Raw genomic sequence first — 25,807 nt, 5'->3', positions numbered from 1 at the left:
TTCTTTCTTATTTCAGTAGTCTAATAACATGGCTTCCCCCACTGGTATATGTGAGTGGCCATCTTTTTTAGATTCAGAGATGGACAGTACATAATGGCAAACAGCTGCTTTCCAAAGCTTTTTCCCATCTTTCAGAAAGAAAAAAAGAACACATTTCTAACTTACAAGTATTTCAAACATTTTTTGGAAAATGAACATTTCCATTTTGGTTCGTGTATTTTTTTTAAGGATTCCTCCAGAGGGGTCTGAGTTATGAGCTGCATCAGATGTAGTAGTGAATATAGTGGAAAAAAAACCCTATAAATTGAGCCAAGTCTGTTCCATCTATGCTTAAGAAATGTGTGTGTTGAATGCGTGCAACGATATAGCATACACTGCATTCTTTTGGCATTTCAGGAGCCTTTGAATTATACTTACCCTAATTGGCTTCTTATGGTAGCGCTGTATCCTTCAACAATGGAAAAATGTGGAGGGGGGGACTGAATTTTTTTCTTGGCATTTTCAGTGTCTTATAAGGGTCCTATAAAAAGCAAATGCTTTTGAACTTCATTGTGAAAGAATCAACAAAATAACTGGAACGTGGGAAGTTGTTCTCAGAGGTGTTAGAACATTTGCTTATCTCACCAAAGGTGGTGATGATGATAATGATGTTAATGATTCCTTTCTGCTTATAAGGAATCATTAACATCTTTCCCAGCTGTGTGCCATCCAGGATAATGGGAAATTTAGAGAATTATAGGGGCTATAATCCCAACAGAAAGAACCCAAGTGATACACTTACTAAAGTTTTGAACCCAGACTGGGGACTCCCAGTTTCAAGTCCAAAATGAAAGACGCTTGCTGAGTGACTCTGAGATAGTTCTCTCTATTAGCCCAATCTACTTCCAGGGTTGCTGTGGAGAAAGAATGGAGAAAGGGATGTACATAATTCTACTAAGAGCCACTGGAAGAAAGGCAGTCTTGAGAAATCAAAGAAAGAACATATGTAGAGGGCACCAGGCTGGGAAAAGACTGTTCTCTTTTGCATAAAGAAAAAACTCTTGAAGTCCATGACCTTTTTTTTTTAATTGCTTTGATGAGGATCTAGAGAAGTAGAAAGGTCTTCAATATTTATAGGCATGGGTGTAAAGTATCGAAAATGAAGAAGTGAAGATAACCAGAACATGTATTCCAATCCATTCCCACACCAAAATAGCAGACATATTTTGCTGACATGTACATTTTGCACAGATGGAGCCCAATGAACTTGTATGAAGTGCTATTCTTAATACATGTCAGCCATTTTCAGTTCATCCTAGGGTGTGAAATATCTAGGTCAGTAGGAAGGTCTTCCAGTAAAATTTGATGTTTGGCAGTAGTTACCGTATCACTCGCTTAGTATAAAAAAAAATGAACTTCTCTATAATCTTTTGTTACGCACAATGAGTTCCCGTTCAAATAAGTTGAAATTTGTCTATTTGCAATCCCATTCTCTTTTTTTCTACCTTGTTTATTTGTCAGAGACTATGATGCAAAGCCTTAATTTTACCATAATTTGTACTGAAGGAACTAGAAACTTAATTTTGGATCTACAGCTTTTAGCAAGAGTCAGGACCGTCTCCATCAGTGGCTTGTGTAAACAGTAGAGCCAACACACCAGAAATATTGTTAACTGGGGGAAATTGAATTTGTTCACATTCCTCTACCCTATAATGGAATTACAGCTATTAAGATCAGGTAAGGAGGGAACAGCAAACTTCTGGCTTCTGTTTGCTTTGAGAGAGCCTCTAGAACAACCTATATTGAGTGGTGAAACCAATAACTTAGAAGGTTCTGGGCTGACCCCCCAAAATTGCAGAACTCATAACCTCTGAAATCTGAATATCTGCCTTGTAATTGCTACCATTGAGGCTGTTAGTATAAACTGTGAATCAAAATCTTTTTTTCTTTTTTTCTGTTCAAAATACGTGCTGGAGTATAGTTTCCCATGATCTAGTTCAAGGATACAGCAAAGGAATGGTATACGGTGCTTTGCATGCAAATGGCCCCAGATTCAAGCCACAGATGTTCCCACTGAACACGGGAAGCACCTTTTGCCTTCCGAATCTCCGCCAGAGTAGAGAGTGCGACCTACAGTGTGGGCAGGTGGTCAGATTAGGAGTAAGCCAGCTTTTAATATTCTTGAGAAACCGTCAAGTGTATATATACTGAAAATTATTTATGTGGGAAATACTGTTCATCTTCGGATGTTACATTTTTCTAAATTGTATCCAATGCATCTCTCTCCCAGATTACAGCCTGATCATCTTGAATCAGAAGCCAGCAGAGATAGAGCCCATGGACACCAGTGTAGCTGCAGATTTTTGCCTTGGTATCTGCTAGTCTTTTTGCCCCATCTCACTTTTCTTTTGACCTCGTAATCTAAACAGTGATGGGGAATCTAAGGCCCTCCAGATGTTGCTGAACTATAATTCTCAGCATCCCTCACCATCGGCCTTTGGACCAGCTGGGAATTTTAGTTCAGCAATATCTGACAGCCACAGTTTTTCCAGCTCTTCATGAAAGGCCTTGTTCAGCATTTTGCATTCATATTCCATTAGAACCTTTGTTTCTTCTTCCATCCTGCTTCTGCTTTTCTAACCTTTTTCCAATGTTTCTTCTATCTCAATTCTGATTTTATAATCATAGGAAAATGAGATAAGAAGGGGATATCTGGCTGGTCTGACCCCAGTCAGAATGCAATGGGTGGGTTTACGTTCTAATTATCTCCATTGCCTGCAAAGGCCAGTGAAAACTGTTCTTTTCAAATAGAGAACTATCATAATGAGGAGAAAACACCAATCTTAGCTCATTACCAGCTCTACTGTAGTTTTCTATTTACAAATTATTTGTTTCATCGAGATGGGAGCATTGTACCCTATTGTTGTGGAAGCCATTCCAAGCCATTCCAAGCTTCCACAATCATTCAGTTAAAGGCTGGGTCAAGCACCTTCTGGGCCCTGAAAGAAATTGAAGAGAGATCACTAACCTGTCTGGCTTTGGCCAAATAAACCACTGGGACTTGCAAGCTGAAGGGGAAAATCACAGGTGTGGGTGGCTTTGTAGAGGCCATGATGCTCTGTAAACTGGACCTCAGCTCATGATTTTTCATTAAAGTAGTACTTGCTTGCATCCAAACCTGACAACCATGGAGTTGACCTCTCAGATATTCAGTCTTACTTTATTTCTGTCCTTTTTTTAATACTAAAAAAAAAAAAAACTGTCTGCCAAACATTCCAAACAGTCCTATGCTCTTTATTTATATAGTACCAAACAGATGTCTCCAAATAAAATAAAAAACAGACCTCTTTGTCTCAGATTCATCTGAGTTACACACTCAGCTGTTCAGCTCTGTTGTAGCAGTTAATATGAGTTTCAGGGAACAAAGGAGGAAATTTTTTCCTCCTCCACACCAGGGGGTGGGGGGGAGGTTGTTTTTCAGCCCATTTTGCCTCCTTCCTGAGGTCAGAGTCACAAGGATGCTTGTTCTCCTTGGTAAACAAATGATGCTAATTATACAGTGTTTCACCTTTTTTTCCCCCCCCCTCAGGAGGCCATTTAGAAGAAACTTTTATTCACTTTTGCCCATGTTGAGATGGGGCTGAAAGTTCTTCCTCATGAGTGGAAGGAAGTGAAGAGTGACAGCTCTTTCCAGAACCACCTCTTGATTACATCAGCCTCCCCAATAGCCTTTCGTGAGAAAAATTACCACATTTTTCAAGGTTGTATAAGTAATTTAGGACATGCACTGCCTAATTGGAGAGTGGCTGCTGACACCCTGCCAAAAACAGCATTGCTGAAAAAAAGGACATTGGTTTTGTAACATTTGCATCTGCTAATGGATAGTCCTAGATGCATCTTTAGAAATAATTGCTAAGTTTTAAATAGAAATGCAAAGTATTTCATTATAGTTGATGAAGGCAGTGTCCAAATAATTTGTATGTCTGCTACTCAGTCTGCTGTTCAGATATGAACGATTGATGAATTATTTTAACATCCCAGCTGTCCTTTCCTTTCTCTTCCATATTTCAATTGGAGTCTGGATCACTCTTTAAAAAGAGGACACCTTGGAAGCAGGAGCATCAGCTAGGGTGGGGAGACGTCAACAAAATCCAAATGGCAGCCACAGCCATGTCATCAAATCTCCATCCCTTTGTAGATGAAGTGGCAGGTCCATTCCGCTGTGACCACCATCTTGACTTTTTTAAACCCCTCCCGGGATGCCTTTTCTTGAAAGATGAATTTTCATCCTGCAGGTTGAATGCAGTCACCCACCACTTTAGTTTTCTGGAGCCAGAATGGAAATAGATATACTGTTAGCAGCTTGATGCTTTGCTCTGCAGTGATCAGCATCTTGATTTTTCTAACTGAAATGGTAAAAAATTAAAATCAGCTAGGGCTGGAGACCAGAAGGCTGTCATGGGTTGCTTCCATGGGTACATTGATGGTCACTTACTCTTATGTCTTTTGTATGTTGCCCCAGCGAATAGAACATGGGATTGTAATAAAAAATTGGAAGGAGATAGAATTTGGCTGATCTGGACCCATCAGTGATGTACATAACAATAAATTATGAAACTCAGTGCTGGAACATTAGTAGATAAAATGCCCTGTTGGAAGTGAATTCTGTCCTCAAACTTTTGTCCATTTACTTTGCTGCCAATTCACTGAGTGTCTTGTGTCCTCCAAAATATTGCATTAACCCAGCCCATGAAATGCACCAATGAAATGCACTTTACCCAGTCTTGGTAGGTACGTTTACCAATTTAATTTTATTTAAACAACCATTTGCCTTCCCCTCCCCCTGCTCCATTTCAGTTAAGGGATCTTGTGTTTCTGAGAAGGAAATGAACTTTTATGCAGTCCATATGATGTTTTTTTCTTTAATCAGATTTGTTCACTGCATGACAATGGAGGGAAAATATTTGGTAGAAAGACACACTGTAGCTTGATGTGCATGAATCGAAGCTAGGACAAATGTTCCCCTCCAGACTGCACTCTGGTGCACGTCTTGCACAGTCTGTACCCACAATAATCAGAATGTTGATAATACAAAAATTCATCCTTTTCTTTTCTTTTTCTTTTTCTTTTTTCTTTGTCACCCATGCCATCTCATTCCTTTGTCTAATTAATTTATTTTTATTTCTGGACTTCTAGATGCCATTTAAAGGAATAAATTAACCACAGAGTATAGGTTGCTTTATAACCCTTTGGCGTGCATCAGAAAGCTTTATAAAGCTTTCTTGAGGCCCTAATTAGATTTTAGGAACGTAGATGTGGCAAAAGCCTGAAATGTTTGGATAACTGAATTGATGTAGGCTGTTGGTGAGAAATTTCCACATTTCTAAAGTTCCTACCTGCAGAAAACAAACAAATGAATCACTTCATGCATTCAACTTTCTCTGTGTAGAAAACTAGTATTGAAGGGAACTTGGTTCATCTTTAAAAAGCTCAACCTGCTTCTTTATAGTTTTTTTTTTTAATTCCCCAAAGGGTTTCCTTTCTTGATGTTGGTGCTGAAGAACCATTGACTTAAGATGCTCCCTGCCATCTGATGTAGCAGAAGGTTGCATTTACTTTTTTTCTTTCATTTGCTGAAAGGCACATGGGATGTCCTGATGTCAATGTGGGAAGAGCCAAACCAAACGAACACTGCCTACAAAAAGCACAAATGCATTGTATGTTAAAATAATTCATCAGAAACATTTATTTATTAATTCAATTTATGTAGCCGCCCATCTCACATCCAAATAATAAAAAAGTAACCAGGAACAACAGAAAGACATGAAAAACCATTAAAAACAATAAAAACTATTCATAAATATCTACATCACCCCTGCCACCATTTCTATCTTAAAATGGGAGCAGACATCAAGGATGAAGTTTCATAAGATGCAAGTTATGAATGGAGGGGGGTACTTTTAAAAATTATGTTGCATGTTTCTGAAGGCCTTTTCATCATCTTCAGTTCGGTATACAGCCCACCATGAGCACTTTGGGCATACTGTCTAAATCAAACAAGCAGTATGTATTCTCTGTACATAAAAGGGTGGTCTTGAAGAAGACAATATCTTCATCCTTTAGTTTTGAGTTTGACATCACTGTGTTATTCACATGCACTGATTTCATCCTTGCAAGAATACTGAAAGGTATGTCAGTACAGTAAGGACAGAATTTGAATCCAGGACCTCTTTGTTCACAGTTCTCTTAGCCACAAAGTTATGTTTTGTTTTGTTTTTTAATTGTCTTCCAGTTACAACCATTTCAGGCAGAGCCTCAATTTAAAATCGCTTCTGTTTTCACAAGAGAAACAAAATGTAAATCTCTCCCATTCTTTTTCAGGGGCAGTGAAATTTGGCCCCATAATGAGTTGTGGGACTTGTAAGGGATTGTGGGGAAGCTGGCAAAGTATTGGAAGAGCAGGCATAAACAATCAAGAGATAGAAGGCAAGTCCATTGGCAGCTTATCTCATAAACGGCAACTCAGCCTGAGCATCAAGAAACCTGGGAAGAAGCATTTTGGATCATTGAAAGAGACTCTGCCTTAATGAACTCCCTATAATGAGGGCTGGAAATTCCTCTTGCAATTTCCAAGATTCTGGATTTACCCCCAGGACTAGCATTAAAGATAGCAAAGACTTACTGAAGTCTCTGTAATTCTTACTTCCTTGATCCTGCCCAGCCCGGGGGGACTTGATAGAAACCTTTTCCGTTAGCAATGGGCATAGCGTGCACAATGGAATTTCCTTCCAAATAGCTCAGCTGCCATTTTTTTAAGAGTCTTTCCATGCTTCTTCCTCTCCCGGGATCATGGAACTACAGAGTTGGGTGCACTGAAGAAACTAACTTCACCTACTAGCAGTGAAGTCAACACCTGAATGGAGGCAAATCTCTCTAGAGAATATTGGAAATATCACAGCAAAACTGTGAAATTCAGGGTGATGTCTTTTGGGGGCTCAAAATTATGGACCAGTTTCATTCGTCCTCCAGGATCTATGATATATAACCATCACGTAGCATATAACTGTCAAAGAACTATAACCATATAACCACCATACAGCTATACGTGGCACACCAGTGCTAATCTAAAATGACAACGTGGAATGATTGGGAAGAAGGAAAGTTATTTCTATCCAGGGCAGAATTACAGATGATGGATTCTTACCAATAATAGCATTTGAGTTGTGACTGGATGTCGTGGCCTTTTTTTTTCTTTACCCCTCAATGGGTTAGCATGTTTTTGGGTCAATGGCTGATTAATGCCAGGCCAACCGCATTAATATTTTATGAGTCATGTGTTTAGTTGGGAATAGGACAGCTAATAAATTTCCAGTATACTGTAATGTGCATGGCTTTAATGTTATCTATTTCCTACATTTAAAGAAACTCAATTCTACACTTCTTAAAAATCGATTTCTAAGGCTCGGTTTGTCAATAATTTCTCTGCTGTGTTCAATTTGGACGTGTGTTTATGTTGCTTTGGATATACCATGGGTCACGGATCAGGTGTGATGTTTTTGGAAATGCTTTTTTATTGCTATGATGCACATACATAAGTGCTCTCTCTCATTTGCCCTCAGGAGCGTCCTCACGTACTCGGATCTGATCTCATCCTGTTCAGTATGTGGCATCTGACAGGCTAGGAATGTGTAATGAATTAAGTAATTCACGTAATTAATCCGAGAAGAAAAAAATGGAACTAATATTAGGGAAAAGGGGGTTCAACATGTGTCATGTATCACTAGGCTGCTCTTCCAGGTGCTATAACAGGGTGGAAATCTGGCTTCGTAAGCAGGACATACCAATGAGCTCATAATGTCTGGTGGATACATTTGAAGCATGTCAAATGCATGCTACGTCTTCACTCAGCTGTGGCCCTGGCTAGAAGGCAGTGACACCATAGGGGGGTTCGTCGCTGTGGCCTCTTTCTTGGCTCTCCACCAACCCCTAAGGACTTGCTTTCTTTTAGTTTACTTTTGGGTGCAACACTTGGAAAATTATCGTGCTTTTCTCATTAATTTAGTTTTTCACTGGTATAGGCACTAGCAACCTGACCATATACCTATTTATTCAGAAGCCACTCTTAATATCTAAGTAAGTGTCAAACCCTCTTTACACACACACACACACACACTGCCCTGAATTGTTGCTCATACAGAAAATCATGAAACCTTTTCAATTCTGTTGCTTCAAAAACACGAGCTTCCTTTCTCCTTAACCTGACTAACAGGCCATAATTTCTTCTTCCAATGATTCAGTGCTCCTGCACGCCGTGAATCCCAAACACTCAAGGGAACAGGGCTTTAAATAACTTAACTCACTCAAGGATTGTAGGAAGTTTCTGGCTCCAAAACTCAATTTGGGAAATCAGATTACTTAAAAGATTTAGAAGGCCAATGGGTAGATTATACTGATGTACCAATCAAAGGTATTTATGCAACCCCAAGGCACTAAAACAGCATTCTAACATGCCTTTGGTTTTTTTAAAATGTTTATAACATTAAATTCCATTAAAAGATTGAAAACAAAGTGTAATGAAACACCCACTTTTTTTTTTCAGGCAGCTGTTTCTTTTCAACATCGCACAATATGTTGGTGATTTACAGTAAAAACAACTTCCCTGAAATGGCTAGTCTAATACCTGGATGCTGCCATCCCTTTCTGTATTTTTATTTTTATTTTGCATTTATGGGAATATCTGTAAACAGCCATTTGGTTTAGCAGGGGCCAGCAAGGCAATGTACAAAAACAAGCCATTAAAAGCTGATGACAAAGAAATGGATTAAAGAACCAAAGTACTTCGGCAGGATTATATTTTTCAATATTTTATATTATTCGATCTCTGTAGTGAAAATTATTAACAGCAGGATAGCATCAACATGTTTTTATTGGCTACCAGAAAATAAATTCAGATAGTGCCATCCTGTCTGTCCAGGAGCAGAGTAGCTAAGGAGAACTACCCCATATTTCTCATCTCTCTAACCTTTTTTTTAAATTATTGTTTTGGGAAAATAATTTTAGGAATGACTATACCAGAAGAAGACGCCGAGGTGGGACAAGGCAGCAAATATTGCCTGGTGGCAATAGGAAGACTTCAGGTAAAAACCCTTTTTGGTTACAAAAATGCTTGCAGAAGTTAACTCTGTGGCTTATTGGACTTCAGATAACAACAGCAATCCCAGATAAAATGTAAGGCAACAGGGTCTAACACAGTGGGGGTAGATATACAGATATAACAATGCTGCCAAATATACTAATATCCTAATACATGTAAGATCCACACACTTCATTGCAAATAATTTGGGATTATCAGGGGGCCCTGCTTCTGTGCAACGCACCACTTCTTGATATCTAGAGATGTTATTCTTCCCTACAGAGGAATCTGTTTTGAATCCAACCCCTGGCTCATCTAATGCCAAAAATGGGGAATCATCTGTCTAGTGTCACATTATCTCAAAGATAAGGGACAGGATTGAAGTCAACAGTGGTTAGAATCAGAGCCCAAAGTAGAATGGGACCCCGTTACCTTTGCAGCACTCCTCTTATCTGTCTCTTCAACCAGCAGAATACGGGGAAAGGAAAGGTAGAGTATCTCTAATCAGAAGCCTGAAATGGTCTCCTGCTGCAGGCTTTGGAAATTAGATCAAAGGTTATAGGCGTGGTACTGCATGTCCCAGTTTCTCCACTTTGATGCACCTTGCAGCTGGGGATTCAATACATCAGACTGAGGAAGATTGATCTATCCTAGCTGGCAGTAACTCTCCAGCATTGCTTCTCCATACTGGAGATGCTAGAAACTGAACCTGGGAGCTTTGGAATGCAAGGCATGCATTCTGCCTCTGAGCTATGGCCCAGTCCGTCAATAGAAGGAAGGGTTGGGAAGCAGCATCAAGAGGGCCTTGTCCTAATTCTTGTCTTATGATGGCCATTGATCTTTGCTTTAACCAGAACACGAGGTTCCACATCACAGGTAGAGTCCACATGCACAGATCAGGGACAATGGGCAATAGGAGTAACACATTTTCATGGCAGTAGGACAAAGCCAGGGGTCTTATTTTATGTGCTGGCTAATCAGGTGAGCTGGGTCCTTGAATAAGGCTCATGCTGGGTTTTTCCTATTATTTAATATGCACTATTAAAGGTACATATGCCCACTTAAAGTCCTTGACACTGGAAATGTGCACTGGAGTCTTTAGTCCCATTTGTTCTTCTATATAGCCGACTTCCTCGGAGATGCAAAGTGTGGTCTTGGCACTGCCGTCTTCCTCATGCCTTAAGTACAAAAGCTAAACATTATTTAGGGGTTGCAGAAACAGGAGAGGGGGAACATAATTTGCTAATGGTGCAGCTGTCAAAATAAGACAGCTATTCTGAAGGATTATTCGCGGCATGTAGAGAACCAAATGCTTTTTGCCTAAGTCGTGCTGTGAGGTCAACACCTAGGGAAGCTTCACCACAAAGAAATCAGGAAGGGCATGCATTATGAACTTTTCCTCCCCAGGAAGTACATAATCCACCTGGAAGCCAGAGCCCTCCTCCTTAGGGTGGCATCTTGACACAGTTTCAGTTCTGGGGGAGAATATTTAAGGGCAAACAACACTGGAACGTGCTTCTTTGTTTGAGAAACCCATCTGGCACTGTGGGATAGAGAGAAGAGGTCACAGAAGAGTAGTTTTGCCCCTTTTTTCATAATACCCTCTGTACTTGCATGACTTTCTTGATTGGCCAAGATCTCTCTCTGCTGCCAAAAGGTTGGGTTGCTGCTGTAAAACTGTTTATACTAGATACTACTTTCTAACCCACTGATTTATCCCAGTGAGCATATTTCTCTGCAGCAGTTTGCTGGGAAATTTCCATTCCTGTTTGCAGATATCAAAATTGCATCTGATGTATTCAGGCAGTTTGGGTCTGATTTTCAATGACATTATTAGCACCGAATGGATTCCTTAGTATTTTAAATCTTCTATATATTCATATTGCTTCCAGTGTTTAAAATTTATTTCCATATGGCATCCGTATGTTTTGAGCATTTTTAAGAAAGTTATTTGGAAACACAGCCTGTGAAATTTTTTTTTATTATTTAATTGTCCTGGATGCCAGGTATTCCTTTGTCCTATCTGTTTGTTTGAATTATAGTACCTATTTGAGAAGGGAAGTTACAGGCGCAGATCAATAACCATTCAGTCTTCTTCAGTAGAGCGGAATTAGTCTTCCTTTAGAACAGCCTTCCTGGATCCCTTGATGCCTTCCTGGAGCTGCTGTTTCCAGAATTCTAAGCCAGCACTTGTTGGGAATTCTGGGAGCTCCAATCATACCATAACTAGAGGGCCCAAGTGACTTCAATCCTTCTCAAATCTGTCCTACACAAGTAACCTGAGAACCACCAACCCATCTGAACATTGATCGTCCATAATTGTTCTTTTGGGCCAGGTAGTTGGTATGCAAAAACTAGACTCACTCTTATGCAGTTTTGTTTCACAAGCACCAGTAGATTCTGTTCTTGTAAATTGTACTTTGGTGATTCCCCCACCCCCTGCCATGTTTGCGGAATAAAGCATGTGTAATTATTTTTCTTAGGTGACTAGTTCACCAGTGTGCATGGATATGAATGGAATGTCAGTCCCCACAGAATTCTTATCCAGGCATAGCTCAGATGGAATAATTACTTTTGTGGATCCAAGATGCATCAGTGTTATTGGCTATCAGCCACAGGTCAGTTCATTCTCTTTGCCTAAGTAGCCAGATTTCAGAATTTGCTTCTGGATATTTTTAAAGAGGTCTATTACCAAAGATGGAGGGCTGGGATCTAAAGGAACATAGAGAGAGGGAGGGAGGGAGGGAGGGAGGGAGGGAGGGAGTCTTAAAAAGATGGTTAGATATACTGTACTTTGTTCATTAAATCAATGAATATATTTCTTATGTTACACAGTCTTAATCAGCTCTTCTCCATACTTAAAGTTATTTCAGAGGTTTATTTTAAAGGTGTAAAAGGTTTAAAGGTTTAAAACTTTTAAATCAGATTTCAAATTTAAATGAAATGTTATGGTTGATTCAGTTGTATTATTATGTGGTAGATACTTTGAGACTAGGAGCATCTGAATGTAATCATATCCATCTGACAGATCTGCAAACAGTGACAATTAGGCTCTTATTGCAGTCTTGCTTAATTTTTATTAAGTTGTTCCAAAAATTATTTTTAAACATTTAGTGTTTAAAAATTATTTTTAAACATTTAGTGATTAAGACAAATTCCTCTGGCAATTTGTAACCTTTTTAACTGTTGTGGTTTCTCTCCTTCTACGGCTGGCGTACCAGGATCTTTTGGGGAAAGATATTTTAGAATTCTGTCATCCAGAAGATCAAAGCCATTTAAGAGAAAGTTTCCAGCAGGTAACATTCTCCTTATTAATACAGTCCCTTTGTATTCTCCATCCCAAATGTGAACGCTATGACTGCTCAGTTATGCTAACCAGGTATAAGATAAGGGTAAAGGTATAAACAGAATAACAGTGGGCAAATATGCAATATAATATATTACATATTATATTATATATTATATTAGATATAATATATTACAAATATGTAATATAAAATAAATATGGCATTGGGCAAGAATTATATAAATCTATATTTTTATTAAAGTTTTTAATTTTTTAGATTAATCATTATCTCCTTTCTAGTTCCTGCATTTCTGACACAAGACAAGATGAGATATAGATACTTATTTATAATGCAAATAAAACTTAATTATGTTCTGTGTGTTCATGTTGAATCCTAGAACAATATGTAAGCACAAATTATGTTCTGCAGTACTCCCCTAAGCTGTACGTTGCAGGCAGGAATTATGTTACAGATCATAATTTGAGGGCTAAGTATCAACATGGTAATCTGTTTCTTTTGCATGTTGGAACTTCAAGTTCAGGTCTTTCCTAGTTGTAAAACGTGTTGAGTATTCTACACCATGGTAAATCATAATGTGGTTTGCTTCTTTTTGACTTCATGTGATATGTAAAATCTACATACAAACCTTAATGCTTAGCCTTCTGGATAAGCTAGGAGTCATTCAACAAACAAGAATGCTTTATCGTTAAAAGAGATCACAGCCACTTGGTCACTTAGCATCATCTGTAGCCAGAGTCTCATTCTCCCCACAAAATCTGATGAAATTAGTACAGGTAATCTGTGTTCAGTGACTGTTCGTTCAGCAACTGTTCAGAGTTACAACAGCGCTGAATGAGGGGACTTACGATTGTTCCTTGTAGCTGTGGCCATCGCAGCATCCCCGCAGTTATGTGATGTGACTCGGGTGCTTGGCAACCAGCTCGCATTTACGACAGTTTCAGTGTCCTGCGGTCACGTGATCACCGTTTGCAACCATATTTTAGTGGCAGATTTCCATCAATAATAGTAGTTTACTCTGGGTCATCCTTAGAGTGTCTTAAGCAACATTTAGCCCATTTTGGCTGATCTCAGAAAAGCTAAGCAGGACCAGAACTGGTTAGGACCCAAAAGGGAGACTATCCTCAAATCCCAGGGTTGGACACTAGTTTGGGAATTGAAAGAAAATGTCCCAAAGAAGGCAACGGCAAACCAGTTTTGCACTGTTGTCAAGAAAAACTATATGGAAATGTCCATGAAGTCACTAGCCTCCAAGGAGACTTTATCTTAAGCTTTTCAGGTTCCATAATTTTACTGTAGAAGACTATAGCCTGTCTGCCCACCTATCACTGAGCCATTCCAATAGCCATGAAACACATTGTTTGCAGTTTACAAAGGGTCCAAGTGTATTTACGTGAAGGATGCAGGGGTGAGTTTACCATAAAAAAACCATTAAGGGAATTCTATTTAAAGCATGACACATCCCTTCTCAATCAGACTTTCCGTGCAGCTTAAAAGTTAGCAACTAAGCATGTTAGTGTAATTTAAAAACGTTAAAAACGCATATAAAAGAAAAAAACGTTAACACGCATATAAAAGAAATCAAATCTAACAGCAGAAACTTGTTTACAAGCCAAATCGTAGTGAACAGTTGTGATAGGATTCAGAATATCACAAAGGCATCAGGGAAGGAGACAGGCAGGCAGTGCTGGAGAAGGAATTTCATTATTTCAGCACCATCCCAGAGTGCCACCTTTCATCTCGTGGTTAACAAAACGAGCCTCCAAAGCAGTTAAAATGCCTGTATCGTTGGCTATCTTCTGCAGCAAAAGCCAGTGAAGGCTATTCTGCCAATTTTGACTCTCTTAAACTGTAGATGAACATATTTGGAAAATATCAATCAATCGATCTATAGATATCTGACTATTTTTAAACCTTCTTACACCTGGTAGTAATAAATGTACAGCTCTTCAACATTTTGGCTCTGGGCACAGATAATTCAAATCGAGCCTAAAGATTTTACAGCCAGAAGCCTGCAAGCAGGTGGAAGCAATTCTATGCAGAGCTCCATGTTTTCAGAGAAGCATTAGAATTTGTGTCATTGTAAGACAAATTGTGATTTATCCAGCATGTCCTTTGACAGATAGCTTTGGCGGGTTACCAGGCACACATTTTAGCTGCTTTCCTTGCCATATTTAGCTGCAGATTAGACTGCTTTGGGCCTTGCCTGAAGCTCATCCCTTCCTTGTTTTCCAGCTGAAATGCTGAATGTTAATTTGAGTGGGTTAGCTGTGCGGGGTGTGCAAAAGCTCCTTTAGTTTTCTCCAGCTTATAGTTATGCTTTGCAAAAAAAAAAAAAAAAATAGTGACACAGCCTATTTAGGGTATTTGCTGGCAAAAGAGGAGATATACATTTGCTGATCGTTGACCGAATAGATACTACGACGACGATGACTACATTTCTTGAGTTATCTCCTGTTATTTTGAATCCTAGTGAGAGCATCATCGTAGAATTCATTTTAAGCGATGCTTCTGGCAGGCTGGGATGCTTTTTGTCAGGATAGATGGCGATTTCTTGATCTTGTCCATTCTGATTTCCTACAATTACATTGTTCATCATTCTTACCCAGCTATGATTCAGTACCGTGTGTTCATTTCCAGAGCTGAATGGCCCATTTCATCCCATAATGCTAGGCCAGTTTTGAGCAAATGTGTCAGTGGCAACACTGAACACTCATCATCCTTTTCTCTCTTCCCTTCAACTTTCCATCCTTGTGCTGATTTGCAGAAGGCTCACAGGTCTTTTTTTTTTTGCACTTGGCGCATCGATTCAGAAGCTGCAAATATGTAAATTTCTCTCGCCTCCATCCATCCACCCATGGCAGTGATGCTTATGTGCCCTAGATCTTTTTTATTTAGATATTTATTTCTTATGTTTGTGGTTTAAGATAACACTGTGATTCTGCTTATCAGAAGCCTGGGTGAACAGCACCTTGTTAAATTGGGATGGGGGTGGGGAACCTGGACATTTTCAAATTGCTGACCTTACTAAGAAACATTTAGGGGAAGATAATCAAGGAAGGAATTTGGAGGGTTTAACCTGTCCAGTCTCTTCCCCTTCAGACAAGACTAAAGTCATCTGCCAGGGTGGGAGAAGAAAATAAATAAATCTGAATGAAATACATTTGGAGGGCAAGGACAACAAAAGACTTTAGTATCAAAAGTTGGTGTGGAGACCTGTATTAGGAAATTCTTTAGCTGGGCATTAACAGACAAGTTCTGCTCCACTTTCAGTCCAGTCTTTGGGTGGGGCAGGAGAACCCTGTTATTGGAAGGATATTGGACATCTGGTAGAAATTAGGTCTTAATTCTAACAAACATTCCCACTTCGGTTTTGTTTTGTTTTTTTTAAGCAGGTCCTGAGTTTCTGGGAACTCGAAAAGGATTTCAGTGTTTTCCACATCTCTCTTTTGCTTATTTTTTTCTCAAGATTCCCATTGACTGGCATATCACTACTCAGTTGATAGCAAGCCCCTTAGCCAACTATAAACTAGGGCAAGATAGTCAATCCATAGACCAAAAATGGGTAGGATTGGACATTTAGATATCTGTTGGTTTATTTGACCTGGTTGTAGGCTTAAGGAGCAAAAGGAATGCCTGAAGAACCCATACAAAGTAATGATTCTTTTGAGTCAGGCTTGACTTCTGGTGACTACATGGATGGTCGCAATATAAAGTGGTTTGCCATTTTTTTTTTACCTTGGGAGAGGACTTCCTAGTATAGTCTACAATCCTGGGAGGCCCTAATAAACTCTCCTCTAATACTAACAAGGTCTGATCTTGTATAGCAGTCCAGATCAGGTAGGTGTTACTTATCATGGTTAAGGACCTTGAACTCCTCCCACCTCTACATTGATAGAAATTGCCCTATTTAGAGGCATGAAGTGGCAAGATCTCTGTTTTAAATCAACTTTTCCCCCTTCAAGTCCCTGCTTAAAAAGCAAGCAGTTCAAAGTGGTTTCTCTTGCTAGCCTGTAACCTCCCTTTATGACTGGGATGTGATCTCCTTTTCCTTGATCTTTACAATGATTCTGCAGGTTGTGAAGCTGAAGGGCCAGGTGCTCTCTGTGATGTATCGTTTTCGTACCAAGAACCGGGAATGGATGTTAATCAGGACTAGCAGCTTTACGTTTCAGAATCCTTATTCGGATGAGATTGAGTATATCATCTGCACCAACACTAATGTCAAGTATGTTCTTTGAAACCTAAGAAATGTCTTCCCTTCTCCAAAACAAGGTCCTGTAGAATGAGAGCCTTGTTTCTAGTTTACCCTCTGTATGCTTCTAAATATACCTACCTAAAGAAATGGGTAATGTATGCAGTGTTTGGCTCTAAAGCTAAGCCAAGCCCCATGTGACCTCAATCCTCTCTGCTGGGCTTCTTTTTATATTTTCTAAAAATTGTTTAATTAAAAATATTGAATAAATGAGAACTTAGCATGGCAGCTTTTACTATCTTCTTTATTGGGCATGTCTGAGGACAGGACCTGCCCAACTGTCAGTCTCGCTAGGTAGACCAGACCAGAAAATCAACTTCACAGGCAGGCTAAAACTACTTTTATTGAGAGTGGCTATAATAACAGGATCTCATAAATCTGATTGTTCTGGACCTCCTCCCCTTTTTATACTCCAGTGAATTAGAGAAGCATCTGCCTGCACCTCTTCTGAACGCTGTCTCATTGCTCTGGATCTAAAAAAATGTTTCAGCCCTTTTTCCCCAGGTAAAGGGTCTTGCCATAAAGGTCATCTTCCTTACTTTCTACACCAACCATGTCTAGGCTTGGAAGTTAAGCATTGTCAAGCCTGATTAACACAGAGATGAGAGATCTCCAGGAAAGTGCCAAGCTGGAGGCAAAACTGAGAAGTTGAAAACGCATTCCAGAAGATAGCAGAATAAATTCCTTCTGTATTTTTGCCAAGAAAAATCCAAAAATCATCCAGGGGCAAACCTGATTGGCAGGAGACTTGACTTCCCTTATGGCCAGGAACACCTGGGAGTTGCCAAGGCATAACATCACTTAGAAAAATAAAAATGGCAGTTGGCTACTGTTCAATTATTTGTTAGAAAACTCGCTCACTACCCCAGAAAATAGACAGATGTAAACTAAGATTCTAGTGGCGTCAGCTTTGTTTTGTTTCTGCAATGTGAGTTTTTGGAACTGGCTTTGCCCTACAGGGCCACTATGGAGCTACTTTGAAAACTTCTCAAAATTCTAGAAGTGGTTGGCCCAACTTTGGTCCAGAAAGGTTGCCTACTCCTGGCATGAGAAGATCTAGCAGCTGTTTTCAAAATGCTGTGATTTTCAAGAGAAGATAAAGATAACACTTACTCAAGTGTATTCATAGCAAAATTCAAAAGCAAGTCTTTCAGCCTCTTAAAAGATTAAAATGTTTGTGGCACCTGATGCATGAAAGGTGATGGTGTGTGTGATTAGGAGGTATGGGATACGGAAACAGGATTTCTTTGGACTAAAAAATACATTTTTGATGCATGTGGGAAAGATTTTGAGCTCTGTGTTATGTTCTCTGGGGGATCTTCAGAAAATCTAGGCTCCTTTGTGGCTTTAACTTATAAATGGGACCTTGTTTTAAATCTCAGTTTCACCTGATGGCAGGCTGGTGACCCCCAAGGAACAGGATTTTCTTGGGGGTTGCCCCCTTACAATAAAAATTTCTTCCAATGGAAATGGAAACGGCTAATCCAAATAACGTATTTCATCACTTTGGAATTAGATGGCTAAGCTTTGTGGTTTCCTTTTCTCCTTATTTCACCAAGATGAGCTTGAGGACCTGCAGTTAGGACAACGTGGGTGCTTTCCAGAATGCTATTCTAATGTTTTTTTCTATGATCTGTAGACTATCTTTAAGTTCTGACTTGGGTCCAAAGAGAAATCAAAACTTGGATAATAAATAAATGTCTGTTCTACGTGGTCAGATGTTAGAGGCAAGGGGATCTATTGCTCATAAACAAACTTCTGTTCACCCAGAGGTCTTCAAAAGGCCAATTTTAAATTACTTATGTTGACACTGGGCAAGGATTTTCCCTTTCAAGGTTGCATCTGTAGCCTTGCACTCAGAAAGAAATGGAATGGTCCAACCTTCCTTGGATTCTGTCATATTTATCCTCAGTTGGCTTAACAAAGCAGGCTAGGCTACTTGCCCTAATATGGGGGTAGGCTGCTGTTGGCTAATGCATTACTGTTGTTCTTTTTGAAGGGAGCAATAAATGGTGAGAGAGAGAGAAAGAGCCATTTTTCCTTGTTTTAGAAAGTTGCTGGGCATTGTGGTGCATCTGTAGCATTCTAAATAATCAAAGGAGCTAGAGCTACAGTTTATTGACTGCAGTTTCACAGATTTTCTAAAAGGTTTAGAAACAATCTGAATCTGAGATGAATGGATCAGGGCCTCTGGCAGATCTGAAAGGAAGCTAAGTGCCATTGATGGAATTGCTGTGAAGGCAAAAATAGATCACTTTGAGACAAATGCTTAAATGTATTAGAGAGCCTGCTGTAAGGCAGTTGTGCTCCCTGACAGACTACCTACATTTTTCATTCTCCCCAAGGCCCCAGACCAAAGCTATATCAAGCGTATTGTGGGAAAATTAAAATAGTGTCCCCCAGTGAAGGAATGTCATCAACAGATGTAGTGCCTGTTGCCATAGGATAAGATCTGTAGCAAGGCACAAGCTGTCATCCATAATTACTCCTGATGTTACAGTAGAACCCACTTAAATGTTAATTAGAGTATTAGAAATTGATTGGAGTTGTAAGGCCTTATTCTTTGCAGTACTTTACTTCAATACATAGTAAGTCTAGTGACACTTAAGTATTTAGTTAATGAATGATGTTTTCCAGTGAAAAACTGTTGGCCAGAGACTGAGAGTAAAGAAAGATAAACATTTCTCAAATAGATTGTACCTGCTTTGGCCTGCCAGTCTGGCATCCTCCAGATGCTTCCATTTGCATTGGCCTAAACCAGCATGGGCAAACCCTAAAGACTGTGCAAATTATAGGTCAAAACATCTGAAAGTCATCAGACTGTATATATAGAAAGCAGGGTTAAAAACTCTCTCCAAAAGCATGAAGGTGTGAAAAAGAAACAAAGAAGATTTGATATATAGAGCTATTTTTTTTTTAAGAGAACTATAGGGATACTGGTGATTATCATAGGAATTGTGTTTATTTGATAATGACATCTGGCTTGAAGCCATCAGCTTTCCAAATCTGGTTTCTGTGTGGAAAGACAACTAAATAGTGAGTTCAAATGTTCACATTCTTCTCCTCAGAAGTTTGTTTTGGGCACAACTATCCAAGCTGAGAAGTAAAATATTGGCATTTAACATTTCTTTGTTTTGCTGAAAAAGAGAGTCTAATGTAAAATACAGTGTTCCTCTTCCTACGTACACACAGCCTTTCCAGTTCTATTAGCTTTGAAATTGAGTAGATTTTCTGCCTCTTCCCTTTGCGTTTCCTCCCACGATACACAAAAAGGTCATTCCAGTATTTGGGGAGGGTTCTGAGCACTAATACCCAACACTTGGGGTCAGAAATGCAGTGAAGATGGAATATCAATGTCATTTGTGCATAACAAACTTAATTTCCTGCATTTGTGGAAACGTCAGAAGCTCTGCTGAATTTCCTGCTCAGTTTTCAAGGGCAGACCCAGAATTCATCAACACAATGAATGCGTGCATGATCTCAGTCAGATGCACTGACTGTATTATGTTTATCCATGTGAATGTATATTAACTGACTGATTCACTGATTAAACAAACAGATTAAGCACCATTTGAACACATTTAAAAGACAGTGCCATTAATTGGAACATGTATGTTAGCATTTTCCTAAAATTATTTTAAAACATACAACATCTGCTAACATGTTTACAAGTCAGTTTTTCCCAATTGGTTTGATCTTAATTCCAATCTTTCCCAGACTCTTGGTAGGCATGATCACTCTGGATGATAGAAGTTAGAATGTATCATGTCACATGGGAGAGGGTTAATGTAGTACTTAGAGTTTTGGAGGACTGGACAAGCCACTCATCCAGGAAGTTGATCTTGTGCTTGTTCATTTTTCAGCCTGATCTACTTCATAGATCTGTTGTGGGAAACAGGGGAAGAAAGACAGACTATGCCATTTTGATCTCCTTGGATGTAAGAGTGGTAAATAAATATTTTTCAAAGTTGTCTTAGCCATTTGATTAACTGATCGGTTATGAAATTGAAACTCACCAAATTAATTGCCTAAGATTAGATACACACACACTGTATAGCCTATTTTACAGGTTCCAGATAAAGTCCTACTGTGTTTCCCTCAAAGCCTTTGATGCTGGGCAAAGTTTATACCTGGCCTGCATTTAAAAGACTTATAGAGGCAGTTTGGATGGATTTCTTTCCCTCATTTCTGACTCCTTTCACCTTCTCTGAATTGGATGTGTCCGTTTTCTGTGAAGTGGCTCCAGCTGTGACCTCATAGCTTAATTTATTTCTGAAGTTTTACTAACTGGATTAGGACTGTGATTTGCAGGCTTTATTTCCTCCATTCTCATTAAGCTCAGAGGAGGCTTTAAAAGGCGGACTTGGGTGGCATGTTGGGCCTTTGATTAGCAAACCCAGGACAAGACAAATCTTCCTCCCCTTCATGATGGTCTCCAAGGAATTTATGACCACCACTTTTCTCTCTTCCTTTCAGGCAGCTTCAGCAGCAACAAGCTGAGTTGGAAGTACACCAGAGAGATGGACTTTCCTCGTATGACTTAACTCAGGTGAGAGGCTCCTGCTGAATTGACTTGGATTCTTTAAAATAACCCATAGCTAAACCAAGCGATTTGCCACCAGCAGATTTGTCAATAACTTTAAAAGAAGGCCAAACTAATTCACAGAGGAGAGGACTGTCAGAGGCTTCCTACAGACTCATGTTCATGGGTGGCACTGTGGCCCAGAATGCTGGACCTGATGCATCCTTTGCCCGATCCAGCTTCAGGGTTTTTTTTCCTGTTTTTATGAGACAAAAAAAAAAGGTATATTTCCAGTTTCCCTGTGAAGTTCTACCTTGCTCTCACCCTGCCTCGTTTGTGGGATTTAAGAGGGCATATAACAACACTGTTGACCACAGTCTTCCTGTGTTTTCCTTCTCCTCCTCTTGTCATTATTTCCATCCAAAATATTCAATAAGAGAATTCCTGCACAGTGTCCTCTGAAAATTATGCAGATTCTTTCCACCTAGAAGCACTTCTAGATAATTAAATGTGAGAATGCTTCTGATATATTGTGCTCTGCCTTTGGCTTCTGCAACTGTTCACCCGGTGTCTCTCACCTACCCCAGCCACAGGCCACTTTGGCTGGATCCATACCATTCAAGCACAGCTTCATTACTGTTGCAAAGGACCAAGCCAGCATCCTCATGGTCCAGGGAATAATAGAGCAGTACAAAGATGAAGTATGCCTATTGCAGAAAGCAAATCTGGGGGATAAGGGCTTGCCTCTTACTAAGATGGGTGGAAATTTAGCCATCAAAGAAATTGTAGTTTTCTTCTCTCTGCTTGTTTCAATTAGGTGCCAGTTCCAAGTATACAGTCCAATGTTCACGAGGGGGGGAAACCAGTGGAAAAGCCTGACACCATCTTCTCCCAGGAGAGGGATCCAAGATTTGCTGAGATGTTTGCTGGCATAACCACTTGTAAGTAAAATTTGTTCTCTTAGTTTCACTGTCAGAATTAATAGTAGAAGTTATTGTTATTTTTGATTCTCAGTTCACTATGCTATCATCCCATCAAGAGATCCTAAACCCCACACTCTGTTTCAGTGGAAAACACATAATGGAGAAAAGGAGACATTCATTCCCAAGTTGAACTGTTCTAAGTTAACCTTTTGCCCATGGATTTAATTTGGGAGACAACTGATGATTGCACTTGGAGCGTGTTAGCACTCTCACAAAATGGCAGTGTAGGGAGGTATCTCCAGTTAGGAGACACTAAAATGAAAAAGTAATACTTAGGAGTTACAAAAAGGATTAAATTCACCAGACAATCAACCCAATCTTCAGGGTGGTTTTTAAAGACATCTCTACTTTGCAGCAGCTAAATCTTACAGCTGTTGCCTATTCTTTTGTTTTCAACGTAGTCTATTCTTAGCAGTGAATGTAAGAGTTCTCTTCTCCCCACTTCCCAATTCATTGCTAAATATTTGAGGGAAAAACCTGGATTTCTTCATAGGGAAGGGGATTGGATTCAAAACAGTTCTTTCAGTTTTATTCTAAATTTAAGAGAAGAAAAAAAAATAGGTACTTGCATCTCAACAGTTGTCAGCATGGCTGATAGCTGGGCATGAATAGCAATTCAGTAAATCAACCAGCCTTTTCCAAAGAGGGGACAGAAATGTTGTCTTTTCCAGAGGTATTTTAGGATTATTTTTACTGTGATCTTTCTGTCTGTTTATTGTTCCTAACCTTCCCTGCTGCTGATGAAGTTTTAACATTCGTTATGAATTAATCATCATGCAACGAGTTCTTAGCCAAGGCAGAAGCGTCCCACTGTTTGTAACAAAGGGTCACTTGGAGACAGCGGCCCAGCTGGGCCTCCTTCTTTAGAGATGCAGTCATCTTTCTTCCATCCATCATGGAAAATGTTTTTTAACAGTGATTGCTCTCTGAAGCTGGTTATCTCCAGTGACAATAATAGGCCTGGATCACTGGGTGAACTTCTAGGATCCTGCAAACTCAACGATCTCCCCATTCATAATGGCAGACCTCTTTATTTCCCTAAGCAAAATGCAGCAGATATTTTTATGTTATTTATATATGCATTTATTTATTGTACTTCTATACTACCATAATTGAATCAAGTCCTAGCAGTTGTAATCAATAAAACACACTGCACATCATAAAAACAATAAAACTATCACCACTACAAATAATTGATAGAGTAAAAAACAGTAACTTCAATCTACACAGGATAACATCCCTCAATTATCAAATATCTTCTGGAACAGCTCAATTTTCACTAGTTTCCAGAAGGATTACTCAAGGGTGTTGACCTGACCTCAAGACAGAATAGTCCAAAGTATAGGGTGTGGTCCTGAAATACATTATCTGTGGGTTGCTGTCCCTTCCCCTCAGAGCACTGGGGACTACCAAAGATTTTGATGGGGCATATGTGTTCGAGGCAGTCACTTCAGTGTGGACGGGATGGTTGTCCTCATGACCCTCTTCAGAGTAGCCCCCAGCTGATCTCATTTGTCAGAGAAACAGAAAAAACCTTGAGAAGATGACCATGGCATTTCATCTCGCATTTATTTATTTTATTTATTTTACCATGTCTAGATTCCATCCAATTCAAAAGACTCTGAGCAACTTACAACAGGTTAAAATGTTAAGCAGCAATAGAAATGAATCAAAATTATGAAGTTCAACGATCACTCTGGCTGGGCACCAATAAAACGTAGCTAGGGTTGAAGGCCCGGTGAAATTGTCTTTCAAATGTTCCTCCATGGAGGATGGAGCTTTATGAATTTCTGGGGGTAAAGAGTTCTATAGTGTACGGTACCACAGAGAAGGCCTGTCATCTTGCCCACATCCCCCTTGATTCAGAGGGAGGAGGAACTTTTAACAGGCCTTCTTGAAATGTTCTCACCAGGCAACCAGACTGAGTTGTGACAAGAAGAAAAGGTGTTTCTCTGTGAAATAGAGAGGCAAATTCCTACATTATGGTTTAAAATCTGCCCAGACAATGTGCAAATCACAAAACACTACTCTAACAGGATTCCTTCACCCAGTTCTGTGATTTTGGGATCAAGGCAAATATAGTAGCATGGCTACAAGGGAAAAAAATTAGGGCTCTAGAAGAGGTAGATGCCCCCTTTCCTGTAGACTATTGCTTGACAGAGAGAGAGAGAGAAGAGGGGAAAAGGAGGGTGTCAGAAAGAGATTGGGTGGTTCCTACTGATATTGGGTTTAAGATGTGCTCACCATGTGACTCCCAACAGATTATACTGAGGGGGTGCATCCCTCAATTGGAAAAAAAATAAAGTTCCTTGCATTTGCTTTAAGCTATAAAGAAAGTATTTTTCATGTAGGATGCAATTAAAAATGAATAGAGGGTACACTACTTGTTACTTTAACATATTTGCATAATGTTGATTTTGGATTGATTTTCTCTGGGCCAGTGCGTGCAAATAGCTGGAGCTTGCACAGAGCGGCCTATCATACTAGGGACATTTGCTCTGCAGCCGTCAAGCACGTCTCTTTGCAGGAAGAAAAAAGAAAGAGAAAATATCCCCTATTGCTATGGCCATGTGTTTATAAGCAGCAGATCTTATAAAAATATTTCTTAAAAATACAGTGCAGGAAGAATTCTGTATTTCTGCATTTGCTGCATCTCCCAGGTCAGATATAACTCACTTCTCCTTTATCCCTGTCCAAAAAAATAGAAACAGATATCTAAATATCAGAAATCAGTTTTGCTAGATGGCTTGTTGCTTGGCAAACGTGGCTTCTTGGCCTTGTGCTGTGAGCAGAGACATTCGAATGATGCTGTACAGTCTCTCAGTCTAATTTGTCAACGATTTCTCAACATCATGGCAATGTTTCCAGATTTTTAATATAAGCATGAATCCAAACTTTATTTGCTGCAGTTGAGAGGTTCCCATTAAGAAGTCCTCATGCACCATTTGAATTTTGGCTCATGGGGGGAGGGGGGGGAGATTCTGGATAATAGACAAATGTTTGTTACTATTTTTGTTCTGTTTTCTGTCTGGGGTAATGATAGTGATCCCAGATGCTATGTGTTTCTGTCCAAATGAGGTTCCTTTCAATGTCAAGAGGCATTGATCTATTGCAGCTGTCTTTCACCTTGTCCCCTCCGATGGTTTTGGATCATAATTCTGAAAATGTTCAGCCTGCCTGGCCATGCTTGCTAAGCATTATGGGAGTTGTAGTCTGGCCTGTTTAGGGGCACCCATTTGGTGAAGGTGCCTGTGTTGCGCAATAGTTGAAGGAATTATTTGTAAGGAAAAGCAGTCATGCCAAATGTATTTTTTAAAAAAGAAACTTGGCAACAGAAGGCCCCTGGACTCCAAAAATGTGATCTAAATGTTTATTATTTTGGGCTGAAATTCCACAAATTCAGCAAAGCTCCTATGATTTGGCTGCATTGCACCAAAGCCTTATGAGAGTTGAATGTACAAGTGGTAAATCTCATGTATTTTTCTTTCCCTTCTTTTTCTTTTGTTTGTGTGTGTGTTTGCTGGGGGTGCGTGTACATAACTGCCAAAGGGCATCCAGCAGCTAAAAGATTGCTGACCATATTATATTTATGCCCCCCTGCCTTTTTCCTAAGAAAACAATGTGTGGTTC

The 25,807-nt window shown here is 39.5% G+C and overlaps 1 protein-coding gene across 2 annotated transcripts in view; it reads left to right on the top strand.

The window, feature by feature from the left end:
• The window catches only part of ARNT2 (aryl hydrocarbon receptor nuclear translocator 2), a 106,902-nt gene that overhangs the window by 59,955 nt on the left and 21,140 nt on the right, over positions 1-25,807 (top strand). For both annotated transcript variants that reach the window (XR_015797507.1, XM_007432111.4), the window contains exons 9-14: positions 9,040-9,116; positions 11,596-11,730; positions 12,334-12,408; positions 16,494-16,645; positions 21,149-21,221; positions 22,012-22,135. Coding sequence is in view for 1 of the 2 variants with exons in the window: in XM_007432111.4 (XP_007432173.2) it covers positions 9,040-9,116; positions 11,596-11,730; positions 12,334-12,408; positions 16,494-16,645; positions 21,149-21,221; positions 22,012-22,135 (636 nt within the window). In the remaining variant the exon portion in view is untranslated. The remainder of the gene's footprint in view (positions 1-9,039; positions 9,117-11,595; positions 11,731-12,333; positions 12,409-16,493; positions 16,646-21,148; positions 21,222-22,011; positions 22,136-25,807) is intronic.

Source organism: Python bivittatus, unplaced genomic scaffold (assembly GCF_059951505.1).
Source record: "Python bivittatus isolate LINGU-HERP-01145 unplaced genomic scaffold, Pbiv_v1 ctg000530_np1212, whole genome shotgun sequence".
In the NCBI taxonomy this organism is placed as follows: domain Eukaryota; kingdom Metazoa; phylum Chordata; class Lepidosauria; order Squamata; family Pythonidae; genus Python; species Python bivittatus.
The sequence above is the reverse complement of the archived record's forward strand: the minus strand, read 5'-3'. Positions and strand labels throughout refer to the sequence as shown.